At 42.2% G+C, this 22,917-nt stretch overlaps 1 protein-coding gene across 1 annotated transcript; it reads right to left on the bottom strand.

Moving 5' to 3' along the window:
* Positions 1-689: 689 nt before the first annotated feature.
* Positions 690-22,106, bottom strand: aifm3 (AIF family member 3; the record flags this gene model as incomplete). The annotated part of the gene is made up of 19 exons (XM_080852501.1): positions 690-732; positions 1,291-1,395; positions 2,058-2,133; positions 2,465-2,563; positions 3,572-3,689; positions 4,192-4,268; positions 4,461-4,524; positions 5,242-5,313; positions 8,171-8,286; positions 8,478-8,608; positions 11,833-11,924; positions 12,064-12,150; positions 12,371-12,483; positions 12,702-12,798; positions 13,090-13,134; positions 13,420-13,529; positions 13,938-14,047; positions 14,612-14,831; positions 22,076-22,106. The coding sequence occupies 19 exons, from the start codon at positions 22,104-22,106 to the stop codon at positions 690-692; spliced, it is 1,806 nt and encodes a 601-aa protein (XP_080708627.1).
* Between the last annotated feature and the right edge of the window lie 811 nt (positions 22,107-22,917).

Here is a 22,917-nt window from a genome sequence, read left to right as displayed (position 1 = left end):
CAACACATATTGTGTCTGTGTGTGTGTGGGGGGGGGGGGGGTGAGAGGAGCGTGCGCTGTGCCCTTATTCGCTGCACAGTCTTTCTGTCTGATAAGCACATGTGGGCCTAGGTCTTACAATTCAAACTCAAAAGAGAAGGAAAAAAAATCTGAAAAGATCAGTAGAAATTGTACGGTTCTGTTATGATGCAATGCAATTAGGTTATAGCTATACACAGGTTGCATGTACAAAAAATACCCTTATCTGGCCCTTTATATGAACAAAAAAGTGAACAGGTAGTTAGATCATGCACAAACAGGGCCTCCGCGCTCAGTATTGCTTCGACGCCAAACAAATATGAGAAAATCAGGACCATACAATATCTAGCTTCAGATTCACGTATGGCTCATTCTGGAGGGGGAAGTCCTTAAGCAGATGAGGGAGTATATACAGCGCCTGTGACGGCCACAGCAGACGGACCCCAGTAAGGCCTCCATTGAGATGATGTCTCTGGACTGGTGGAGCGTACGGAAGTCCCCAAAAATCTGGTCTCCTGCGTCCAGGGCCAGGCCTCTTGTTCAGTCCGCACCACGAGTGTCTTTTGCTTTTTTTTCCATCTTTCGTTTTTTTTCCCCCCCAGTCTTCACGCAACCCTCAAATGTTTTAGTAGTCACTAGTAGCCTGGTGTTTGAAAAAGACAATGAGATCCTCACTGTGAGCCCTTGTCTATTAACCAAGACATATCCCCTGTTCTGTAACACAAATGGTGGGAGCAGGTTAGCATTGCACATACAATGCTGCATTCTCTCTCATTCACATACTGTATATTTCATTTACAAGCAGTTTTCCTGTGCAAATTGACTCTAACAGGTATGGTAAATATGATACAGTATGTTGGATTGTTATGGGTGATTTAGCCTAGAAAAGCACTGTGTCAAAGATGGCTATTTTGAGTTTGAATGCAGGAATATGTTTTCATACTTGGCTTAATACTCTACATACTGGAAGCATGAGAAACGGCACAGATATGGTCCTCAAAAGCTGTACGAAAGGAAAACTGTGCCGACTAGAAGGAAATGGTTTCTCTAAGTCAGTAAGACAGAATTGTACGTTTTCTTTTTGAATACATTAACTCCAGATAGACAGTAACGTCAACCCATCCTGTTGCACGGTGTGTCTGGCAATATTTGGTCTCACACTATTCTGCAGTGTGTGTGTGTGTGTGTGGGGAAATATCACAAATATAAAACGCTCATTGTATCTCTTCATGCTGCCGTGGGGCCACGTTTAATGAAAGGAATTGTACTTACTCCACATCACGTTTCCTAATCGTCTTTCCGGAGCCAAAGACCTCTGCCACACGCGACACAATAGGGTCATAGTTCATACTGGCCACAGCCACCACCTCCTCACTCCTGCAGGTAGGAACAAGAGGTAGCAACTCTTACTTGGTAATATACTGGCATAGTGGTTTCGTTAAAACAAATCTGACGTAAATATCCACATTTGGTTTTTCGACATTGATTATTTCCACTTGGTGTGCACTAAATTGAACTTTTGTATAAATGGACAATTGTTTTAAATCATTCAATTACTATTTGCTCCACAGAGTTTGTTAAAAATGTCTTGTATTTAGACATTTCAACACATGACCACTTTTTGGTTTTATGAGTGGTAAATATAAAACTTTAACTGTGCATACCAAGTGAAAATAATGTACAGCATATATGAAAATATAAATATTACGTATATAAACATCTTAAGAAAGTGACAAATAGACCAGAGGGAAGGATCCAGTGTGTTTGCAGTCAACTTAATCCTGTAAAATATAGTGTTTTAAATGGCTCCCTCTGGAGATAGGGTTGTATAGAAGATTGATACTTAACTTTAGGAAACTAAAAAAGGATATTACTTTGGTATGAGGTGTGTTTGTGAAAGAAACCAACCAAAACAAACATGAAATACCTAAAGCAGATAGGCCCAGTAAACATGCTCAGGTGCTTTGAAATGATAGATAGATAGATAGATAGATAGATAGATGGATACTTTATTTATCCCGAGGGAAATGAAGACTCACTTTGTGTAAAATGCAACAAATTTCAGGTCATCCAAATCTCCCTGGATGACGACATCATCAAACCCATCTCCGTATCCTTGACAACAAACGAGAAGAGACTTGAAAATACGAACATTATCTGTGCCTCATGCTCTTTCAAGCTCTATTTTTAGCTGTAGCTTTGGATTGCACACATGGTGCACAGTGGACCATATTCAAATACTATCTTCCTTTCCTGTGATCAGAAAATGACTGTCAGCGTGTATTTCTTTGTGTAGACTTGCTTCATAACAAATACATTTTTTTGGTTAAAAAAAAACAACAAAAACCATATTATGGGCTACACACCATTCCTGTGCAGAATTATTTTCTGATGAATAAAGAAATGAAAAAGGGACATGCTATTTGTGTTAGGCCTATAGCTTTACCTGCATAGCGTATGCTCTTCCCAAACATGGCGGTCCAGAAGTAAGGCACAGTCTTCACCTCCGTGGGTCTTCCTATCATGTTTAGAGCTGCCACCCGCCCTTCAGAAAAGCACAAGCGCATTCGATCATTAATCAGACTCTGATAAGAGAAGTCTGATGAGAGCGAAGGAGAGCTCAGTGACTGCTCCCACTGATAAGAGCAAAGGAGAGCTCACAGTGACCGCTCCTACGCCGTGTTACAATGACATTCCAATAAGCCTTCCATTAGAACTTAAGCCACAACATGATTGAACGTAGCAGCTGATTGTACTAGCATTTACAAAAAAAATGATTGTTGTAAAATACACAAAATTCTAATAATCATGTGATTTTTATTTTCAATAGTTGTATGTTATTTTGAATAAAACCAAGTGGTACCATATTATTAAAAAGAGGCTTGACTACAAATTATGTATTTGTTAAAAGAAAACGTTCAAAAAGACATTTACAATTAATCAAAATAGATCCATACCAATTATTTACATTATTACATTATATTATTATTATTATTACCATCTATGTGAGGCCGATCAATTCTGACCATGTGACCTTGTGAACACAACATGAGGGTTAATCTTCCAAGACAAGCTTGACGTGTCTAAAACAGGACATCCATAGGGACGCATTGTATTTTATTACTACTGGGCCCTACAGAGTGAAAGTGGTCTCTTAATGTAAATATTAGTCTTGAATCAGCTGGTCTGAGTTTGGTGTGAGTGTCAATGACACACAGGCATACCAATATTTACATGAATGAATGAATGAATGAATGAACACTGGGGTTAGCAACCCTACTCTTTACAATAGGTATATTTACATTAGGTCAGAACAGCATATTTACTGAATGTATACTGTATATGTATTTGGCAGACACCAGTATCCAAAAATCTTAGATAATCAATCTACCTTGGAATCAAACTCATCACCATAGTCAATATCTGTCTATACAGGGCCACTGGTCTCAGACAGGTGTTAAGACAGGGAAATGCATATGAACCAAAGACAGCGTCTGTGTGGTCGATACGGGACTCAGGACACGTCACCTGACAAAAGGAGGACGTATCTTACCATGCACATGGGCCATCTGCCAGTGGGGGATGTTGGCCTTCTTGTTATTGCGCAAGGACAGAGGGAACGTGACCACGTCTCCCCCGGCGAACACCCCTTCCACATTGGTCTGCAATGTCTGAGGAGGAAGGGCATTTTGATATCAGTATTCGGCACGTTAAGAAATGTGAAAAGTTTGAGAAAGGTGTTTGGTGCAGCACTGCTACTTAGTGGGTCCAGAGGTCCTTACTGAGATACAGGGTGATACAGGGTTAGGGTTAGGTTTAGTGGGTCCCATTACCTTACTGAGATACAGGGTAATACAGGGATAGGGTTAGGTTTAGTGGGTCCCATTACCTTACTGAGATACAGGGTAATACAGGGATAGGGTTAGGTTTAGTGGGTCCCATTACCTTACTGAGATACAGGGTAATACAGGGATAGGGTTAGGTTAAGTGGGTCCTCAGTACCTTACTGAGATACAGGGTAATACAGGGATAGGGTTAGGTTAAGTGGGTCCTCAGTACCTTACTGAGATACAGGGTAATACAGGGATAGGGTTAGGTTAAGTGGGTCCTCAGTACCTTACTGAGATACAGGGTGATACAGGGATAGGGTTAGGTTTAGTGGGTCCTCAGTACCTTACTGACGGTGATAAACCCCTTGGAGTCCATGTGTACGCCGCTCTGTTTCAGGAATGCAGTGGCTGGACCAGAACCTGCAAGGACATTTAACAAAGTTCATAACAGTTCATTTATTCAGAAGAATAACGCTTTTCTAAACCGTCAACCTGACAGTAGAGTAGTCGTTAAATAGTAATAGTAAAATATCCCAGAAGTGAAAATAATGATATATTCTGTAGTGGGAACGGAGAGCTGGTAAACTGAGGCAAACCAGCTGATGAGCTTACCGGCACCGATGACGCACACGTCAGCTCGTAGGACCTTGCCGCTTTTGAGGACCACTTCTTTTAACTCCATGAGAAAATACATACACATACACACATGGGTATCAAAACACATACACACACACACATGGGTATCAAAACTCACATCGAATGTAAACAAGTAAACAGTCTAGGTATCTGTGTGATACTCTGCTAATTGCAGCTGGAGGCACCCTGGCCTCCAGTGAGTCTTTTACATATTTCAGTATTGTCAAATAACTCCAGGCTACACACTGTGTTTCCAAATGAGGTATATTGAGAGTGAGTATCCTATGACTATACAGTAGGTGGACCCCAGACTCCCAAGATGGGAGTGTGCAGGTGGCTGGATGACCCATCTTTTACCACACACCAGGGTACCCCCTACTTTGGTTAAGTTCTAGAAGGTTCTGTGAAGGCTGTATATCCACCTTTTGCCACACACACACACACACACACACTGAACACACAAACGCAGACACACACACACACACCACACACACACACACACACACACACACACACACACCACACACACACACACACACACACACACACACACACACACACACACACACACACACTGAACACAGGGCTGAAACGTTCCTTCACAGCTGTAATTGCCATGGAGGGGATTCCTTAACAAAGACCTCCCCATAAAGTTTTTCAGTGGAACGATGACGAAAACTGGTCAGGTAATGCAGTAAACCACCATTTTAGGTGTAGGCTTCCTAATACCAAGCCGAGTCTCTCACTTTATTGGTACCTGTCCATGATGGCCACGCATCTCCGACACCTCATTCAGCATGTAGAACTTCACCCGGTTGGTCTCAAAGAGCTGCGGAAGGAGGAATTAAAATACGTGGGGTTAAGGGAAGTGTGTTCACAGGATGAGGCATTGAAAGGAAAGTGATGTCAATTGACCAGTGGCGGTCCGTGCATTTCACGACTAGGCCTTCAGCGATGTCCTACACGATGTTAAACTGAGTGAATCCACCTCCTAATACCATCATTATGACGCCATGGCTCTCGAACCAGTATATTTTATACAGAAAGGCAGTATAAGTGAGCATTGCATCACCTTAACATAGTCGAGTACAACAGACTTTATTAATATTTCCGGAGCATTTCAAATCAATACACCCGTATTAACAATACATTAAGAGTAGTAAACTCTAAGTTATATGATCGCTTGGATATTACTGTCACAACTTAAAAATAAAAGGCAATTTTCAGGGATTAGTCTACAAAGTTTTATTAAGTCCACCAAAAGTAGCCTTTGTGACTCAAAGTGAGGTTTAACAAGTTTAACAAGTAACATCGCATTGTCCCACCTGCAAAGCAGTTTCATTAAACTTCCCATCCTCACGATATCCAGTTTTTCTTGAAAGTTCCGTCTTGAAAATGGCGTTGTAATTGTATCAAAAACTGGAATTATCAAGTTTGTGTAAACTAATTTATTTGAGTTGGTTAATGTAATTCAGTGGCGGCTCGCCCATAGGGTGCGCTGGGGCTCCGCCCCCCCGCTGACCTGACTGCCTGTTTTTCTTTTCTTTTCTTTTTTAAATAATCTCTCATTTTGAAAAAATAACCTGTGTTAATACAATGATATTGATGATTTTGCTTTAGAATGGGTTTAGAACTCTCCACAATTATATTTACATTACATTCACTTTCAAGTTCCACGTTTAAAACGTGAACGTTTATCATTTTTGGTGTAGTAGCCAATAGGATGTCTTGCCGGGGCTCCTGGTCGATCAGCCCGTGTGTGCTGTATTTAAGCCAATGGCTCCCCTGTTGCTAGGCAAAAAAGAATACACATCCGCCAATCATCGTCGAGGAATTTTATGGGTTACGGGCGCTGAAGGCTAGAGCCCCTACCAAGATGCACCACTGCTTGTTAACAGGTATTTTCCATTCTAGCAGAGAAGTGTTAAGCATGGTGACGTCGGATGTAGTTGTGGGAGCTCAGCTAGCCCCAAATTCAGTCAAATCCTTACATCTGCATCCCTTTGGAAGAAGAACTTTTGCGGAAAAGCTAATTGTTAAACAACTCGGACCAGACAAGCCAGAAGTGAAAATAACCCAACAGACGCGAGAAAAGGGGAAAACATACACCAGAAGCTTTTCCCGAGATTGGTTCGATCGAAAGGCATGGCTAGCTGTGGGTATGTCAATGCCATCTTTTGTTTTCTTTGCCTGCTGTTTAAAACAAGTGCGTGTGATAGACAGTTCGTGGACACAGACAGGAATGACAGAACTGAAGCATTGGTCAGAACGCGTTTAAAAACATGTGCGGTCAAGAGTGCAATTTGTTGTTTCTAAGTTGTGAGCTGTTACTGTTTCATACCAGTTAAAATAATCTTTCTTCTCATACTCATACAGCTGCAGTATACATGTCTTTAAAAAAACTAAATTGTTGTAGTAGTTGTAGTAACAAAAAACTGTTGTTCCCTAGTATAATTTATCGTTATGTGTTGGCACTTCTATCTGGACATGGACCATAATAAACATGTAACTTGTTCATTATCATTACCTGTGAAACAGTTGATTTCTACATGGCAGATATATTAATATTGTCTTTAGACCATTGGTATTGACTGGTTTGAGTTATTTTATTGGTATAGGCAAGGGGCTGTTTTAAAACTGAGCAGCACTTCTCTGCATCAACAGCTCACGTCTCGTTTTTAATTTATTGGCCTACATGGAATAGCGAACAACAAATGTATCATTGTGAATGATTTGGGATCTCCGGCTGGCCACCCGAAAATGCACCAGAATGCAGGAAATCACATCTACGAAATTCTAAAATTTATGGGGGAGAACCCCCAGACCCCCCGCTCAAATAGCCCCACCAAAAAAAAAAATCACCAGCCGCCACTGATGTAATTATATTTAGTCTTACCAATTGAAACAACTAGAAGAATAAGCATTGAAACCGATGTACGTCGTTTTAGCCAGCTAAACTGAGCACTGAAGCACTGCACCGGTCTGCCTCAGTATCCAATCAAAGGACGTTTACGTGTCACGTTCAACGCGAGGAAAGACATCTTCCGGGCCTTCTAGAAGGCCCAGTGTCGCCAACTCGAAATCTGATTGGTTGTCACAACTGTCTGTTTCAGTTCATTCAACTTAAATGAAATGAAACAGCAAGTTGTGATAGCCAATCAGATGTACACGGGCCTTCAATGTGAATTCTGAAGGCCTCAGGGAAGATTTCTGTTCTCGGGGAAGGTTTCAAGGAGCGTGGCAACACATGATAGCGGAAATATGATTGGATGAAAGCTCTAACATTAATGAACAACGCTGGAAGCATGAAATGAAGATAATGGACTATGGGGAATCATTTAATACATATTTATGAAAAGAAAATATTAAAATTAAATTTATTTTATTACATTTATTTTCTGATGATGTTTAGGCCAGCAGAGAAGGCCTTGAAGGCCCTGACGGACCGCCACTGCAATTGACCTGTCTCGTGTGTCATTGTTCATACAAAATCATCAAGGGTATTTTAAGAGTAGGTCTTAAGCTAAGACTTTACATGGGGGGGGGGGGGGGGGCAGCAAATCCAAAATGGACTGTCTGTGCATATGCTATTACGATAGAATATAATAGAATCACATTAACATGATGAATAGCGAGAACTTTTAAGTGCGCTCAGATGGTCGTCTACGTTTTCATCATAGTTATACCTTCATTATGGCTTTGCCCACTTTCTCTCCAAAAACCTTCCGGAAGGGGATCACCTCTCTTCCAATGACTGACACCGAATGGGCCTTGTCTGTGAGGGCTGCTGCCACCTCCATACCTAAATCACACCACAACATTGATCACCTCCTTATAATGTCAGCCATCCAACATCATAAACAGAATTACTTCCAAGTCACCTTATAATTTGTGTCAAGTTAATGTGCCTGGGGATTGGAATAAAGCATTAGAATAACTCTCTCAAAGAAAAATGACATTGTATGAGTGGGTGTGATTGACTGTTACACTGACCTATGAATGACGTCCCCACGATGACAGCGTTCTTGTTGTTGGCTAGCCGAGCTATGCTGTTAGCATCCTCAGGGTTCCTGGGGTGAAACACGTTCTCCACGTCCTTTCCTATGTAGTTCAGTGGCTTGGGCCTTTAAGGAACATAAGCACACATTAATACAAATATGAAATTGTAGAGATGGATGCAGAATAAGGTGAAGAAACAAGGAGAAATCTGTATTATGGTCAGAACTTAACAATTGATCCAAGTACTTTTCAAAATGAGGAAAAGGACAATCAAGACATAGGAGACTTTACCCCCTTTACCCGTCGGGGACATTTCCCCCTTTCCCTTGACATGCCTTTGGGGTAGTTAAAAATCTCAGACTGGTTTAGTAGAGATGGCCAGCAGATAGCCTACAGATGACCTTGAAAACGAATCGGATGTCAAGAGGACATCACAGGTCTTATGAGAGCCTTGAATAGACAGAGTCCGCGGTCACCAAAGCATCAACACTTTCATCAAACATGACTACTCCATAGCAGACTGACAAACCCAACAAACTGAAAAGCAGCAGGAAATAGGCTGCAGGACCAGACAAGCTGGCACACAGAGACTGTCTCAGGCAGAAAGCAACAGAAGGAGGGAAAATAGGGCCTAGGTTAAAAAATACCTTCTTTCTTCTCCTTTAAACAAAAACAACCCTGGATGAAGATGGACTATTCAAAGTTAACATCCAGATGGAATGGTTGGCTATAATGAAGTTCAAACTGAAAACAAAGAGACTAAAAAGTTACTTCTGGAGGACGAGGTTGGGAACCTGTAGAAGAGAGGGAACGATCCAAGACTCAGAGACTGACAGAGGCTAAGCAGAAATTCAGTGGACAAAATCCTAAAGGACTAAATGTAAGCAAGTCAGGCATTTGAACTCAAGATGAAAACTGCTAAGCTCCAGAAGGCAAGACACAAGGCCCAAGAAGTTCAAAGTTCAAAGTTCAAAATCTGCTAGTGTGCCAAAACCAGATTGAGCAGTGTGTAGAGGAAGGGACCAAAGGTTTCAAGGAGTTTCTGAAGGCCAAGCACTGAAGGGAACGCCACGGCACAGCTGACGCTGAGGAGTTAGAGTTGCAATAGTTCAAAGGTCAGCAAAGCCTCATCACATCCAAGGAGTCCAGGAAGTACAAAACAAGCCAGTGAGATTCTTGTTTGCTTGCAAGAGACAGGAATATACCATTGAGAAAGTCACTGCCACTGTCACTGCCACTTTAAGTGCAGAGGTCACAAAACTGCAAAAGCCGTAGAAAGCTTGTGAATGGGAGAGATGGACTGAAAGCTTGTGAATGGGAGAGATGGACTGAAAGCTTGTGAATGGGAGAGATGGACTGAAAGCTTGTGAATGGGAGAGATGGACTGAAAGCTTGTGAATGGGAGAGATGGACTGAAAGCTTGTGAATGGGAGAGATGGACTGAAAGCTTGTGAATGGGAGAGATGGACTGAAAACGTATGAATGGGAGAGATGGACTCAATAAGTAGTCTCAGATGACAGGATAAGCTGAAGTGATGACGCTGGAAAAGTCCAAGCAGCACAGAAAGTGAAGGTGCTTGAAATGAAGGCGCTTGCCAGGACAACAAAAGCTTTGGGAGAAACTAGCTTCAGGGTGCAAAAAATCCTGGACATCAGCACAAAAAAAAAATCAAGATCCAGTGGCAAGATTCCTGATATTGGTGTAGTTGTGACGACAATACGTCAGGCAACACAAAGAGAGTCTTTGACGCCACGTGGGATGGTGTGAGAGTGGAATCAGGGGAAAGGAGACTGGAAGACTTCCTGACAGCGCAGAAACAACCAAAAAGGTGACAACTGGAGAAAAGGAGAAAAGTAAAAAGAGTTGGCAAGAATTTTGTAGGATTAAAATAGGAAGGAAATTACCACAGTGTAGGGTAAGGACTGCATTCTTGGAGTGGTAGGGGAATCTAACCAGACCAAAAAAAATGGATGCATCAAGCCCTGAGAGAGAGGAGTAGGACACTCTTATAATATCAGTACACTGAAATAATATCAGTCAAGCATGTGATTAAAGGAACAGCGATGTCTACTGACTAATCAACTGACTAATCTGAAGGATTGATGGCTTCAGGGAACAGCCACACCTTATTCTAGTGTGTAGCGAAGGGAGAGCGTAGTCACCCTACCCGCACTTGAACCCAGGTCTACAGGGTGCCAAACTTGCACTCTGACAGCAACGCCAAAGAGCCAGTCTCGATGGCATGGCAGTCAGAGCACATACTCATCTGTAGTGACGGCACTAGATGAAAATAAAACCAGAGTAGTCACAGACACAGCAAACAAGGCCAGGAATATAGCTGTCTTCCATTGTGGGGCAGGCATGGATTTTCACAAGAACCAAGATAATTGGGAGAAGCTGAAGCCTGCCTGATCACCTCTTTTGTAGGGGACCCAGCTGCATTTTCAGTTGAACAGAGAGGCAAAGGCACAGACCTTCCATAGATGAGAAGAAGCCCTTAGAACCAGTTTTAAACATGGAAAAAGCTTTAAAAAAAGAGCTTCTATGATTTCTACTAAGGTCTGCTGTGAAGAAACAAGACACACGCAGAGCACCAGAGTAGGTGACATCCTGAAATGAAAGTCAACAACTGTAATAAAGCCCTCCTGTGGCACCCTAGACAGGGGACAATGTACAACCAACTCATTACAAGACTACAGCTGCATTAAAAGACTAGAGCTGCAGGAAGAGGAAAAAGGTGGAAGAAGATAGTGAAGATGGAAGACTCCCCTGAACCCTAGACCCAATTAAACGAACTCTGAACACAACACTTCCCTTAATTAACTGTTTAATTAATTACATTTAACTTATTTAATTAAGTTCTGTTCAATGAAAGCGATAATTCACACAAATACCTGGCCTAACATCTGGAAAACACCCCTGAAACTTCCACCCCACCACAATTAACCAATCACAGACTTAGTCACAGAAGTACCAGCCCACTTAGTAGTATCCAAAGAGTGACTACATACTAAGATGTACCCAATTACTATCTGCTTATTAACATAGAACCAATCATGGTAGGCCACAAAGCACAGTGTTTGAGTCACAGGGTCCTGAATATGTCACAATAAAAGTTATTAAACCACAGAAGAAACCCCTGGTTCTTTAAAATACATTTCAGTCAACTGTGTTCAAATATAAATGTATGCATATGTGCATACAGATAACATACATGCAACACATGTAATGTTTAAATACAGGTTTTTTTAATGTTATGTCCAAACTGGTGAGTTGATGATGTCCTTCACATCTGTCAAGGCAAGAGCCTGAGACAGCTAGTGTAATATGAAGTCAGAGAAGACTTACTTGCTTCCTGTAGCAATGAGCAGCTTCCTGTACTCCATCTTGAAGCCATCCTGAAAAGTCACAGTCTTCGCCTTGACATCCACAGACACAACCTGAGATGCCCAAAGAACATACATGGCTTGAGATCAAAATGGGATGGTAGTTAGGATGAGAGTCATATTGACTATTATAAAATAATAGACCACTTGGGTGATCAATAATAGCTCTTAATCTCTGCACGTAAGGTATTACCTCCTTCTCTGTGAGCAGCTCAATATCATGGGTCTGCAGGAACTCAGCGGATCGGAGCCGGAGCTGTTCTGCAGTGCTTTCCAGGGACTGGGGATCAATCATTTCATAAGCGTCAAAAAGTGCTTAAAACTTAAATAACTGCTAAATAACTGCTAATGACAAAAAATTGGAGAATATAAAATTAAAATAGATAATAAATACAATTTAATTTTAAAATTGTTTAAAATTAATAAAATCATAATGAACATAGGTCATAAATATGCTCTGGGAATTAAGTCTCTGGTGAGTGGTAAGCGTCTGTACAAACCTTACTCAGTTTTGGTCTGTCAAACGGCAGATGTTTGTCCATGGTGACCATGACGATGCGATCGGTGAAGCCCTCCTGTCGTAGCGTCTCAGCACAGACCAGTCCAGCTGGGCCTGGGAAGGGGAGATAGGGTACGGGAGAGAGGGAAGGGGCTCTGTTGTAGCTGACAGTTGTAGAGGACTGATTTAAAAAGTGGTTAATGCTAATCATTGTAATATAAAAAACATAGCTTTTAAACTTCAAGGTTACTTAAATTGTTGCTCATCATTTCAATAGTGGCACCATGGCACATTGGAGTGGTGGTCAGATGTTTCTTTACTGTTTCTCTCACCTGCTCCAATGATGAGAACATGGCTGAAGCCCGTGTTAGAGTTGATGACAGCTGAACACTTGGACATGGCCTGTGTCCGTCTTTGTGTTTGAAGAGCCTGGACAGGAAGTGAGGTCACAAAGTTAATGAGCCAGCTGTACAACATCCTCCGACTGAAGTGAATTCGCTTGCAAACAGAATACCGTAAACACACACAGAGACAAAAAACACACACACACACACACACACACACACACACAGAATACCGTAAACACACACAGAGACACACACACACACACACACATACACACACACACACACACACACACACACACACACACACACACACACACACACACACACACACACACACACAGATAATATTGTAAACAGAGAGGGAATGTGTCACCTGCTTGTTTGCTCGAATGATCACCCTGTCCTTTTCAACTCTAACCTGAACCAAAGAGAGAGAAAGGGCGCAGGTCCATCTTTAGTTACATTTACATTTAGTCATTTAGCAGACGCCTTTGTCCAGAGCGACGTACAAGGGAGAGAACAGTCAAGCTAAGAGCAATAAAAACCTGGCGTAACAATAAATACTACTTTACATTAGAAATAGGAAAACGACATAGAAAGAAAAAGTGCAGAAGTGCAAGTTAAGCACTAGTCAAGGTGCCAGTTAGTTCCTCCGTACTGAGAGTGTTGCGCATACCTCAGGGTGAAGACAAAGGAAGGTTACCTGAAAGATGGGTAGACTATCAAGGCCTGGGAAGTCTTCAATGTCTCCCGTGGCGATGTTGAAACACGCACCATGCCACGGACACCGAATACGCCCTTTAGATAGGACACCTGGAGGAAACGACAAAACTTGTGGTGAGGGCATTTCTTGTAGAGGCCGCAGCTTAAAATGCTTTTGGCAGGAACATTGTTCTTCAAAGAACATCCACACAAAGAATTGTCCATACAAATCGTTTTTTAACCAAGGTTGTTAGAGTAAGCTTTATATAGATGTTTGGTATCTCTTAATTGTTTTTTTAAATCTTTTTTTTAAATCATTTTGAAAAAGTACATGAGTAAGCTTTTGACGAGTAAACGTTCACATTATATGCCATACAGAAGATGCGCATTTAAATGTTAAAACAGTTTGCCTGGGGAGAGAAAATCTCTCCACAGGAGAAAGGTCAGCGAATGATAGAGCTCTCTCCCTAATGAGCACTGCAACACCATCTGGCACCTGAACAGGACAGATCTCCTCACCTTTGACCAGTGGAGCCCCGTAGTGCGGGCACTTGTGCCCGATGGCAGAGAACTCTCCGTGCTCCTTTATGAGCAAAGCTCTGCCCGACCCCAGGTCCACCTCTCGCATCCTGTGTGAGGGACAAGAACCTTGAATGTCGGTTGTGGATCATAGAACTAATCAAGATGGTATCCTCCTGGCTGTTTAGAAAAGTGTTATGTACTGTGCGTTTAGACATGGCGTAACTGCTATGTGACATACTGTGTGTTATAGAAATAATTGCTAAATAAGCAAACAAGCAAATCATCATGACAGTTCTATCTGTTTCATTTTCACTTTAAAAAAAAAAGATTCAATTCTGCCATAGTCATCCTTCTGTGCTTGCCTAATGATGACCAGTGACCCAATCCTCAGTGTACAGCATGGTACCACACATCTCGGTGGCCTTAATAATAATATGGGACTGTAATAATAATAATAATAATGGATTTTATTTTTATAGCACACTTTCACAAACAAAGAGGTCTAAAGGTGCTTAACAAGGTCACAACAATAATGCAAGGTAATAGGAGTGCCAAAATCGCAATTAAAACAGTGCATTCTAAAAACAATACAGAAAAGAAATAAAAACAGAAACCAGGACTAGGTGAAGGCAGATATAAATAGATGTGTTTTGAGGTGTGATAATACTTACTGTCCATTCTCCAGGTCCTTCACATGGCACACGGTGGCCTCCACGTAGTCCCGGGGCTTGTGTGAGGGCCTGAGGGTGGCCGCGGCGTCCTCATCGGAACCGTGACCCAGGGCTCCATTGGGTCTGCAGTCGGAGAAGGGGCTGGCCTTTCCGTTGGGAGACATCATCACATCGGCCTCTTTCTCTTTATCCAGCAGGGTGAGCTCCACCTTGACCTCTACTGCAGGCAAAGGACAGGGCTCAAAACACAGGACTGGTTTGCATGCATGTTTGGTTGGTATGCAGATTTTTCCTTTAAGGTTATAGTTTTAATTAAGGTATTAAGTAGACACGTTTGTCCAAAGCGACTTATAAAACCATTTGGATAAAATCAGAAAAGACAACAATGAGAAAATTGTAATGAAAGAACCAGGGCCCAAGAAGGGCACAAGAAGTTGTGTGAGAGGTCTGATCTTCCGAACGTGAACGGGCAAGTTCTTGAGAAAGAAGCTATACACTCATAAAAATTAAGTTGACAAGTTTTATGCAGTTTTAGTTGGGGTCAATGAAGCCGAATTGGTTGGGAATTCAAGGAGCTCAGATTTCAAAAGATTGAGCTGAAGGTGACAATCCCTCATGCAAACTGAAATGTCACTATTCTGAATTATGCAGAAAATGTCAGCCAATACTGTGGAGTCATCTGGTGGGGAAAGATGAGTACAGTAGAGTATGATACACATAACAGCAAAAGAAGAACTCATGGGAACGGATGACGTCACCTAAGGAAGTGTTGCAAACAGAAAAGAGGAGTGGCCCAAGTACCAAACCCTGAGGTTAGGTACACATGCAGAGGTGGGGAGGTTTGGACACTTGTCCCCGCCAAGACGCTCTGAATGTATGTCCACTGAGGTACGATTCAAACCAACTTTGTTCTCTCCGCAAAATTCCCAGTTCGGACAGCATATAGGGAAGGATGTCATGGTTCACTGTGTCAAAGGCTCCTGACAAGTCTAATAAAATCAGGCCCTGTGACTGAGAAACGACTGTTGCTGATCTCAATGCTTCAGTCACAGATAAAAGTGCCCTTTCAGTAGAATGACCACATTAGCTCGTTGACAGCCTTTTTCAACAATCTTTGACAACTTCTGGTAATGTTGCTGTCATGGAACTGCCAAGCAGATAAGAGGAGGCCTCCATGATTTTATATACCATGTTCAACACCTCAAAAGTAAATTAAACTAATCTGTTGAATATAATAATAAGAATAATGACATTCATTTTGTATGCACATCACATAAACCGTACTTCCTAAGAGTCTGCATGTTTCCTGGCTGAAAGAGAGGTCCCATTAATCACTGAAGTGACAGCTCAAGCCGCCATTAAGAGATGGCAGTGGCACGCTCATAAATATGCAGCACATGCCAACAATGGCTCCTCCAAAGAAAGCATTATTAATATGTTACACAACATCCCATACAATGTCAAGTGTCCAATCACCATGTAGGACATGTAGTATCTGTGTGAGGGTATTGTCAGGCCTGGCCCTTGATGAATTAGACTCACAGCACATGATACATAATAGGTAAGGCTGTTTAAGTGTTACCACTCATTCAGTCTGTGTGGTTGAGGAACCGTTCACAGATGATAACAGCACTGCCACCTTACGATTTTCCCTCTTCTCTTGGATTCTGTCAGGGCTTAGAAATAAGCACTGAAATCACCCTCTGAAAAACTTAGATCATGAAAAAGCTATTAAGGAGAAGAAGAGTGAAGCCGTTCTGTGTCCTAATGTGTGATACATTTGTGCTGGAGCGTTGTCTTCTTCTTTTGCTCTTGTTTTGCTACTCTCATCTCTTGTAGTATTTTCCCCATCTGAAAAAGTGATTGTGTAACCGTTTTTTTCTTTCTGCAGCAGTGAGAGGAGAACTCTCCTCAGCCGGAAAAATGTGCTGACCGTCCGCTCCTTACGACTTAATCTGGCTGGAATTCCAGCCTGCTGTGCGACTCTTAATTAAAATGAACGGAAAATCATAAGAGTGACTGTAGTAAATGCAGGCAACGAAAAAGGAGAGAAAAAGCCATCATGGGCTCAAGGGGTAGATCTGTGTTTGAACTGACGTTTGGTACAGGGCTGTGGGTTGGGTTGGGGGTGGGGGTGGGGGGATTGGGGGGGGGGGGGGTGGTGGTGGATCTAAACAGAGGAATCTCCACTGCAGAAAGTAGACATGACAGTTTGTCAGTCTGTGCCACAATCATTTTATACAACGACAGGGTGCCAACAATCATCTCGCAGCCAGTCACAGAAATATTGATATTTATTTATGAGTTCATTGATCTCTCCGTTTGGCCTGATTCTAGGGCCTTCTTTCATTTCCCTTTCTAATTCTGTTCTGGCCAGAGAGTGCCGCCACACATCCACACAGGTCTCAATCTCTTTTTACTGAATTTCCAGACCAGGGTAAATCCAATTTGGATTTAAACAAACAGTAGTTTTTTGGAGAGCTTATTAGCTATAGTCTTTTTTTCCAGGCTGCTTTAGAGCCTGTGAGTTTGTTCAGGGAAGTGGATTGTTACCACAGGATACAGTATTCAGATTATAACCTCTGTTTACTGACACAGGAGGTGAACTAGATTAATTAGTGTTTATCATTTTTCATTATAAGTCTATCAATTCCTATTTAGCATGCTTTACAAAGCAGTGATCCAGGTCAGCAGCAGTAGCTATATTACCTTCACCACCTCATTCACTTAATTAATCTGAAATGTGTTCAGTTATTAAATCAATGTGTTTACTTGTGAAATAAATAAATAAAATATAGACTCGGTCACTCAAAAACACTCTCCCTTTCATTTATATGAAATATTGGGCTCTCAGCTAATACAAATACAGAGACCTTACTAAATCATCTTTACACTCTGCCTAATTATTCTTTTGGTTTGACCATGACAAGTTTCTTTAACAAGTTATTCATTAATGTTGCTATGACTTCTGTTAGTCTCCTTTACAAGCTGACACATGATACTTATATTATATTATTATTATTATTATTATATGACATATTTGTTGGCATTATGCTGACTATGACATGGCTATGGTGTGTGCGGGGCCATTTTGAGGCATGCCAGCTGTAACAGACACAGGCCTGTAAGGGTGCACGTGTCACAAACAATGTCAATGCCACAGTGGAACACTAACACATGGACGGACATACTGAGTATAGTGTATCCCAAGTGTACTCTCTATCCATTTAATAGAATCACCATACCGAGTATAGTGTATCCCAAGTGTACTCTATATCCACTTAATAGAATCACCATAGCAAGATCCTTTAGCGCTGCGATTCCCAAACGTTTCAGGGCAAGACCCCTTTGACAATGAAAAAAATATGTATAAATAAATTAATGGATAATTGCCTTTTAATAATTAATTTGTAGGTCTTTTTGGGACCAAACTTAATTAATGATCAAAATCGGTCTAGCAATGACGCCACGACAGCCAACTGCAAATGACTAAACTATGTAATCTCATTGGGCAAGCACATGCGTTGAACCACTTGTTTACTCTAACAGGTGCATACTGTTTTTATAAGTGTCTGACAACATACAAAGGATCCCTACAGAGATAGGCCTGTGTCTGTTTACCTCAATAGCTGTAAAGGGTGGATGTTAATGATTTGTTTATGTTTATGTTACTCATGAATTACACTTTATATCCAATGCAATCTAAATATTCCCCAATCCATTAGTTTGTGTGAATACAAGTTTTACTTCAGCATTAATACATCTTAGATAGGGTACTATGTTTTGTTAATGTGAACTAATGAATTGATCTAATATTACTTAATGGGACCTAAAAAAAAAAACATCAAAGTAATCTCTAGTTATTTCATTTTTTTACACTGAATGTCGTGGATTTGTTGCATTCATGTAATGGGTCTCAAAGAAAACAAGCTAAAGCAAGATACACAAATAAATGTGCCAAAATAATTTAACATTGGCTGAACCGTCATTTGAAATGTGTGGAAATTCAGGAACGAGGACTTTTCCACAACCCCACCATGAAAGAGTACAGCAGAGCTGTCAGAACTAGTTCCAACCACCAAGTTACAACACACTGTGAGAATGACGCAACACAAAACAGGCCGACTCACATCCCTCATTCTAGTCGTTCACAACTGAAAACTTTCATGCAAAATGTCAGTCACATTAGCGAAAGGAGAGAGCAGTCACCCCACTCACGTGTTGTGATGGCACTCCGTCACAGGCACACTGAGGCTTTGTACTTATGTAAGAAGGTACGAGAGACGTCTGACATGCAGTTGAATTGGCACTGGTGCTGTCATCTTTGTAAGTCTGGGAGTGAGTCACTCCAAACACTTAAATATCACCCAGGGACATGTCAAATACCACTTCTGGCCAGCAGAGTGTAAGATGCTGTGTTAACATGTGCTGCTGCTGGGGGTCCCCTGGATGGGTGGATGACCTGAGCAGCTAGGATGTCCTCATACTCACATCATTTAAGCATTTGTGAACCATGACAGCTAGTTTTTAGTATTTATAAATCTGTTTAAAAAAACAACCGCTGTAATTGTCCAATCTCATATTCTGGACCCTGCTGAAATGTGATCTCTCTGCAGAACACCTTTGAGACTCTCACCATAGTATCACATTCTATGCCCTATGACCTCACCCTAGTATCACATTCTATGCCCTATGACCTCACAAAGTATCACATTCTATGCCCTATGACCTCACAAAGTATCACATTCTATGCCCTATGACCTCACATAGTATCACATTCTATGCCCTATGACCTCACATAGTATCACATTCTATGCCCTATGACCTCACATAGTATCACATTCTATATCCTATGACCTCACATAGTATCACATTCTATATCCTATGACCTCACAAAGTATCACATTCTATGCCCTACGACCTCACCATAGTATCACATTCTATATCCTATGACCTCACATAGTATCACATTCTATGCCCTATGACCTCACATAGTATCACATTCTATGCCCTATGACCTCACATAGTATCACATTCTATGCCCTATGACCTCACATAGTATCACATTCTATGCCCTATGACCTCACAAAGTATCACATTCTATGCCCTATGACCTCACATAGTATCACATTCTATTCCCTATGACCTCACAAAGTATCACATTCTATGCCCTACGACCTCACCATAGTATCACATTCTATGCCCTACGACTTCACATAGTAGCACATTCTATGCCCTATGACTTCACATAGTATCACATTCTATATCCTATGAACTCACATAGTATCACATTCTATGCCCTATGACCTCACATAGTATCACATTCTATGCCCTATGACCTCACATAGTATCACATTCTATGCCCTATGAACTCACATAGTATCACATTCTATGCCCTATGACCTCACATAGTATCACATTCTATATCCTATGACTTCACATAGTATCACATTCTATGCCCTATGAACTCACATAGTATCACATTCTATGCCCTATGACCTCACATAGTATCACATTCTATATCCTATGACTTCACATAGTATCACATTCTATGCCCTATGAACTCACATAGTATCACATTCTATGCCCTATGACCTCACATAGTATCACATTCTATGCCCTATGACCTCACATAGTATCACATTCTATGCCCTATGAACTCACATAGTATCACATTCTATGCCCTATGACCTCACATAGTATCACATTCTATGCCCTATGACCTCACATAGTATCACATTCTATGCCCTATGACCTCACATAGTATCACATTCTATATCCTATGACCTCACATAGTATCACATTCTATATCCTATGACCTCACAAAGTATCACATTCTATGCCCTACGACCTCACCATAGTATCACATTCTATATCCTATGACCTCACATAGTATCACATTCTATGCCCTATGAACTCACATAGTATCACATTCTATGCCCTATGACCTCACATAGTATCACATTCTATGCCCTATGACCTCACATAGTATCACATTCTATGCCCTATGACCTCACATAGTATCACATTCTATGCCCTATGACCTCACCATAGTATCACATTCTATATCCTATGACCTCACATAGTATCACATTCTATGCCCTATGACCTTTTTTATTTCCCTATTAAGCAACCGCAGCATTTTTAGCATGGGTGGCTATATGTGGTGAAGTGGGACAAACCCTATCCCTTTTTTCATCACCTCAGAGAACAACTCTCCACCTCCAGGTTCTCACAATATATACAGTAACAGTTAAAAGTTTGGACACACCTTTAATTTTTTGGAGAAGCGTTTTCTTTACTTTTATTATTTTCTACATTGTAGATTAATACTGAAGACGTTTAAACTACGAAAGAACACATATGGAATGATGTACTTAGGAAAAAAAGTTTTTCTACCATGTAGAAAATAATAAAAGTTAAGAAAAAACTTCTAAAAAAAATGAGAAGGTGTGTCCAAACTTTTTACTGGTACTGTATATATCTACATCTGTTAAGAGCCTTTTTGACTAAATCTAAAATACACTGCGCGCACATAGCAACTGGACATAAAAACAATCCATCGCCCTCCCCCGGTGGCCTGACTGCTATGTCGTTGTTCTGCTCTCCAAAAAAGCTCTCCCCCCCCCACACCAACCCCCCCCCCCCCCCTGGAGCAGAACAGCCATTGCATTGAGCAGCCGAGCCCCGGGAACGCCCACCTGACAGCCACTGGCCTCTTTCTTCTCAGCCATCAAAGGACGAACAGCAATTACACTGTGCAATATTTGAAACCATACTCATATTTTTTAAACATGTAATCCTCTTGCATGCAGTTGCAGTAGAGAGCATTAAAATTCCTCCTCCTCAAAAACGCCTATGCTGTGTGGAGGCCTGTCAGGCAAGCCATTTGTGTGAACTATATATAGCTGGGTGCCAATTATTTCAGGATTTGAAAAGGGGGTAGGTTACGTTTATTTTTTTTAATGGAGGTAAGAGGGGTGTGGGGGTGACGGGGTGTGGGGGCTGGATGGTGTGTGGGTGTGTGGGGGTGTGGGTGTGTGGGGTGCTGGATGGTGTGTGGGTGTGGGGGTGTGGGGGTGTGGGGTGCTGGATGGTGTGTGGGTGTGGGTGTGTGGGGGTGTGGGGTGCTGGAGGGTGTGGGGGTGTGGGGGTGTGGGGTGCTGGATGGTGTGTGGGTGTGGGTGTGTGGGGGTGTGGGGTGCTGGAGGGTGTGGGGGTGTCGGGGTGTGGGGGTGTGGGGTGCTGGAGGGTGTGTGGGGGTGTGGGGTAATGGAGGGTGTGGGGGTGGGGGTGTTGGGGTGTGGGGTGCTGGATGGTGTGTGGGTGTGGGGGTGTGGGGGTGTGGGGTGCTGGAGGGTGTGGGTGTGTGGGGGTGTGGGGTGCTGGATGGTGTGGGGTGCTGGAGGGTGTGGGGGTGTGGGGTGCTGGAGGGTGTGGGGGTGTGGGGTGCTGGAGGGTCACCTGGTTTGGCTTTGGAGAGGCATCCTCCCATGGTGGGCCCAGAGTGAAGCCAGGAGGCCCGTTTGAAGCAAGGCCAGGGAAGGAGAAGGTAGGGCTGGGTCAGATCTTCAGGTTGGGCCCCTGGGCTTGGGGGTGGTGGTGGTGGTGGTGGCTGGAGTGCTGGAGGGGTGGTATCAGGGCCTGCAGGTCCAGCTCTGCCATTGCAGGCATCAGTCGCTCCGCATCGCCTGCAGGTGGGAAGACAACAAGCTGCTGACACAGCTGAACGCTTTGCACAGCACTGGACGTCGGTTTAAAGCTCAATACTGCCTAAACAACGTTACCTAAATTTCCCCTGGGATAAATAAAGTATTCATCTACTATCAACTCCACAACTCCAGATGTCTGCTTAAAGCTCAGCAGCACAGCAAAGAAAGAGGAAACCTGCAGCTCTCGTAAAAGTGTTTTTTCAAAGGTGTCACTGAAGCTGTTGTTTCATGAAGCACTAAAACTAAAAACACAGGCACAGATTATGTACAGATGCAGGTAAGCTATCACCTAGCTTGTTTGTGGATTTATGTGTGTTTCAAGTGGGTGGTATAGTGTGTAACATGTTTGTTTTGATCAAACTGTGATAAGAAAATAGATGTCTCCATTCTCCCCAGAATGCAATGCAGCTAAGACATTGTAAATAGGGTGCAGTCCCCAGCAGCAGCCAGATTAGTGTAACCTTCTTTATTTATTTACCTCAACCTCTACAACAGAGCCCACAGCCCACAAGCATGTTAATACTACATTCCTCATTTCTATAGTAACACCAGACCCAGACCCAGCGCCACGACTCTACAGTGTTTGTGTGTAAA

This window comes from Sprattus sprattus (assembly GCF_963457725.1).
Source record: "Sprattus sprattus genome assembly, chromosome: 15".
Classification (NCBI taxonomy): Eukaryota; Metazoa; Chordata; class Actinopteri; order Clupeiformes; family Clupeidae; genus Sprattus; species Sprattus sprattus.
This window is presented reverse-complemented; position numbering and strand designations above follow the sequence as displayed.